The sequence below is a fragment of the Parasteatoda tepidariorum genome, unplaced genomic scaffold (genome assembly GCF_043381705.1).
Source record: "Parasteatoda tepidariorum isolate YZ-2023 unplaced genomic scaffold, CAS_Ptep_4.0 HiC_scaffold_4857, whole genome shotgun sequence".
NCBI classification, from domain to species: Eukaryota; Metazoa; Arthropoda; class Arachnida; order Araneae; family Theridiidae; genus Parasteatoda; species Parasteatoda tepidariorum.
The window spans coordinates 418-4,814 of record NW_027261785.1 but is presented as its reverse complement, the minus strand read 5'-3'; the positions used below and the strand labels follow the sequence as shown (position 1 = coordinate 4,814).

At 30.7% G+C, this 4,397-nt stretch overlaps 1 protein-coding gene across 1 annotated transcript; it reads right to left on the bottom strand.

Annotated features, from left to right (window-relative positions):
- Nucleotides 1-293: 293 nt before the first annotated feature.
- Nucleotides 294-4,186, bottom strand: LOC122273494 (zinc transporter ZIP3-like). The gene is made up of 2 exons (XM_043057552.2): nt 3,921-4,186; nt 294-2,001 (listed from the first exon to the last, which is right to left on the bottom strand). The coding sequence occupies exons 1-2, from the start codon at nt 4,168-4,170 to the stop codon at nt 1,673-1,675; spliced, it is 579 nt and encodes a 192-aa protein (XP_042913486.1). The 5' UTR covers nt 4,171-4,186; the 3' UTR covers nt 294-1,672.
- Nucleotides 4,187-4,397: the final 211 nt, after the last annotated feature.

Sequence of the window (4,397 nt, the reverse complement as noted above, 5' to 3'; positions counted from 1 at the left end):
TGTTATGCATTCAGTTGGTGAGTTTATTTACATTTCATTTTAATCATAGGTGTGTGCATGTGGAATGGGCATATTTATAACTTTTGAGCTATTTATAAGATTTTATTTTATGGAAAAATTAGGTGCAGATTGGACAGGTTAGATGGATATTTTTCAATTCTTCGAATTTTTTTTCGAGATGCATTGCTCAGACATATTTTTTTAAATTTAAATCTCTATAAATAAACTGGCATTTCAGTATGTTAGTTTTACATGCCAAAACAAGAAAAAAAATTAAAACCTCTTCAAAGGCATTTTTTTTTTTAGAATTTTTTTTTCTCTTTAAATTCATCAGATATTTTCTGTATTTAACTGTAAGGTTGTACTATTATCTGTTATTACATTAATCTATCTCTAGAGAGACGTGTTTCTGTCATTCAAAAGACACACTGTAAAACAATTTTAAGTCTGATGATGTTCTTCAAAAAATTAAGACTTTTTTTTAATTTTCTATTTCCTATGAGCTGCTCAATCAGCCTTCCCGATGAGCAGACACCGTTCTCCAGAAGTTGTATCCACTCTTTCAGGACCACCACAATGGGTGAGATACCGTTGGCCATGTTAATGTGGACTTCTAGTTTCTGCCCCACTAGATGGCAGCACCGAGACTCTATTAGGATGCTAAAATGCACTAGGAATTTAATTTTGCAGGAAATGCCAAGAGCCAATAAGGCACTCCAGAGATCTTTTACATGCCACATAATCATACGACATGGCCGCTGAGGATTTTCTGCATTCCGAAAATCCGGTTTCTGGGCCGGGGATCGAACCCGCTGACTTGGGCTCAGAAGGGCGACGACAAACCAATTGCGCCACCCAGCCACAGAAATTAATACTAATACAAATAAAAATTTCCACGATTTTTAAGTTTATTTTTTAATCATTATTACATAAATTTCAAAAATTAAGTTAATTCAGTAAAACTTCATGAAAAAAAAATATTTTTTGGATCAAAGTTATAGGGGTAAACTTATAATATAAAAAGTTTAAACTTTGATCATTTTAATGCCTTTAATTCACAATACTGTTAAGATGCAAAAATAGAAAACTTGAAGAAAAATAGTTGATTGGAGGGGAGTCACGCTAACCCCCTACCCAAGTAGCACAGGGATATTGTAACAGCTTTAGTCTACATCGACCGACATTGTCAATATTGGCGAAAATCGACATTGTGTGTACGATATTGTACGATTCCCGTCGATTGCACATTAAAAGTCTGTTTGTAAAACTTTTCATTTTAAACTTTATTGTGTTCTTAAATCAAAATTAATCATTTAAAAGACAAAAAATGACGTCAAATTGTTATAATTCCAAAATATAAATTTAGAGATATCCGAAATGCCGAGAGATATCGATCGACGTTCCCCAACGTTTTTACAATATCGAACAATATTGTTTCGCGATATTGGATATACGTTATAAAAGGGGTTCATTTTTATATAGTACAATGTTTCGCTACGATATTGTTCAATGTTCAAAACTAAGTTTTTACGATATCGTGTTCGTGAATTGTGCTAATTGGGTAGGCCTAATAAAGTACATAATAAAATCAATTGTGCTTTTTAAAACTTTCCCGATTGCATTATGGGAATATTGATAAAAATCGTTTAGATCAATTGAGTAAAAGGCAGTATTACCTATTGGGAGACAAGCAGGTATGATAGGGAGACTCCTTCTCTAATTCAGTGGTTTGTTTCTCTAATCCGAAAAGTGTCTGTTCTGCTGGATTAGCTGCTTTGAATGTTCTGCTACATTCAGTATGGCGTTTCGCACAACTGCAGAAGGGAATTTTTCGAGATCTTTCTATAGCTCTCTTTTGACATTTGTATGAAGCGAATTGAAAAAGCTCTTCAATTATAAATAGTGCTATGAAACCACATAAAATGATAAAGTCGGATATGGGAAAACCTTCATGGTGATGACCTTCATCTTCAGAATTAGCATTGGTGTCTAATTTTTGCTCTAAAAAAAGGAACAAAATATATTCATGAGGATTTTAAAGATTTCTGAAATTACAATACAAAAGTAATTGTCAGTGAGCCACTGTCGCAAAGTGTCCGTGATTTTAATCTCTGTCCTTGTTTTCTTTGTATTTTTTATCTTATTTTATTGGTTTTATGTACTCGCCCTTATATATATATATATAAATTAACATTTATATTTTTTTTAAATATTTTTAAAAAATATTTTATTTTAATAATTTTTCTACTTTTTATACTTATTTTTCTACTTTTTCCATATTTTCTCTTTGTTTTTCTCTATAAAACTAAAATAGCTCATTTTGATATTTGTAATTATCAGAAAAATGAAGGGTTGGGTTAAAGGTAGTTTGACAGTATTGCTAAGCAGCTTGTTTTAAAATATCTGAAATTTGGAGCATGAGTTTTTTTATCAGATAAAATGAAAAACTGAAATTATCTTTTCTACAATTTTAGTTATCACTTTAAGCAGAGAGAATTTATCCTAATTTACACTAATGCTATATAGAACGCTTAACCGATATGAAAGTTATAAATTTAGACCATGTTTTCTGTATGAGATAAATGAATAAACTAATAATACTAATTTAAAAAAAAAAAACATTTAACTTTGATACCTTCAATTATTGGGGTAGCCAGTCTGATTGACAATAATGCCAAGTAACACATTTTACCAAGTTAGAAATCTAAAAATTTGACTATGTTTTTCCTATCTGATAAAGGGAAACCTTAAAATGATTCATTTTGTTATTTTTTTACTATCGGGGTAATTATATTAATTGAAAATAATGCTAAATAATACGTTGCTACCAAGATAAAAGTTCGCAATTTTTACCAGTGTGTTTACCAAGATATATAAGAAAAACAAAAACAGTTACTATCATTAACTAACAGTAACTATTCATTACATAATATTTCTAATCCCCAATCAATTTTCAGAAATCTGAAGAATACATTTACACTTTTCTTATGTTGCTGCAAAACATTTTTTGTGTAGTATTTTAGATTCAAATATTATTGACAATTATTTCTAATATATTAATTATTAAAAAAATTACATTAACTGTGAAGAAGTTTAAAAAAAAAANGCGGGCCGCCACTTTATCAAAATTTTATGTAGAACTCTTTTATGTTTGAAGGAACATTAAATATTACTGTCAGATTTTTATGAAGTTGTGCAAAACAAACGTATTGAATTACAAATTAAAGCAAGTAGATTTTTAAGCAACACACAGGATTAATTTCGTATTTGAATAAATATTTTCTTGGGTGCAAAACCTGAGAAATAAATGTCTTTACACCGTTGGTATGTTAAATTTCACAGAAACGAAGAAATTAGTTTTTTTTTTAAACGAAAAAAAGGTATTTTAAACCCATATAGGTTTGTTACGAAAATTGTCCGCAAAAAATGACAACTAATATATTTTAGTTCGCGGGCCACAAAAAAAGGCTTCGCGGACCGGATGCGATACCGCGGGACGCCAGTTGGTAACCACTGGTCTAGACCTATTTTTAATAAGTAAACTTTTATTAACTGAAAAAGTTTGTTCGTTATTAAAATGTTTTCTAGAAAATGGTAATCTTCTTCTAAAGGTTTGTGTGACAACACTATCTATGAACGCTAAATAGACTCAAATAGAGCAGTTCTAAGTTAGTTTAACTCCATCTCTCGAAATGAAAACATGTAGGTTTCGAATTTCCCCCCACTGAAGTTTTGTTTTCTCCCTGATTGTATTAATGCTTTAATTTGTGTTGTTTTATGACATTTTATGTCCTTCGTCCCATTAAAATTCTTAAATCACACTGTTGATTTGATTTCTTTGAGTCGCATGGCACCACATATGTAGATTAAATATTAAAGTAACATAAATTTTGTGACCTCTTGATCAGCAGGTTACTTACGATTGCTGCAATGATGATGGTCATGCTTTTCATATTCCCTGTTAGCTGTCGGTTGTAAAATAAGGAAACATGTTGACATAAAAATTCCTCCTCCAAAGTAGATCAATAACGCCAATGTCTTGTTTTTTCTGCATTCATCACGGTCATTTTTCATAAATGTTGTGAGGATATAAAATGGCGCAATACCGCCAAGAAAACTTCCCAACAGTACATATAGCTGAGACACCAATGACATGTAAAAGAATACCATTTCTCAAAAGTACCTATTAAAAGATAAAATAAATTACTTTAACGCTTTTAATTTGGCCCAAATTTAGATCACAATTCTTTTCTTTCGATATTATATGGCAGCCATAATATATCACATATTGGCAGCAGATCGAAATGTTTGGAGAAGATACACTGAAATCAGCTTATATAGAGAATTGAAGAGACTTAGGCTGATTCAACAAATAGGCATTTTATTAGTTGATGCTA

Excerpts from the sequence above, each read along its gene's own strand:
- LOC122273494 (XM_043057552.2), bottom strand. The coding sequence starts at position 4,170 with ATGGTATTCTTTTACATGTCATTGGTGTCTCAGCTATATGTACTGTTG. Across the intron at positions 2,002-3,920 it reads CCATCATCATTGCAGCAATC|AGCAAAAATTAGACACCAAT; the intron begins GTAAGTAACCTG and ends TCCTTTTTTTAG.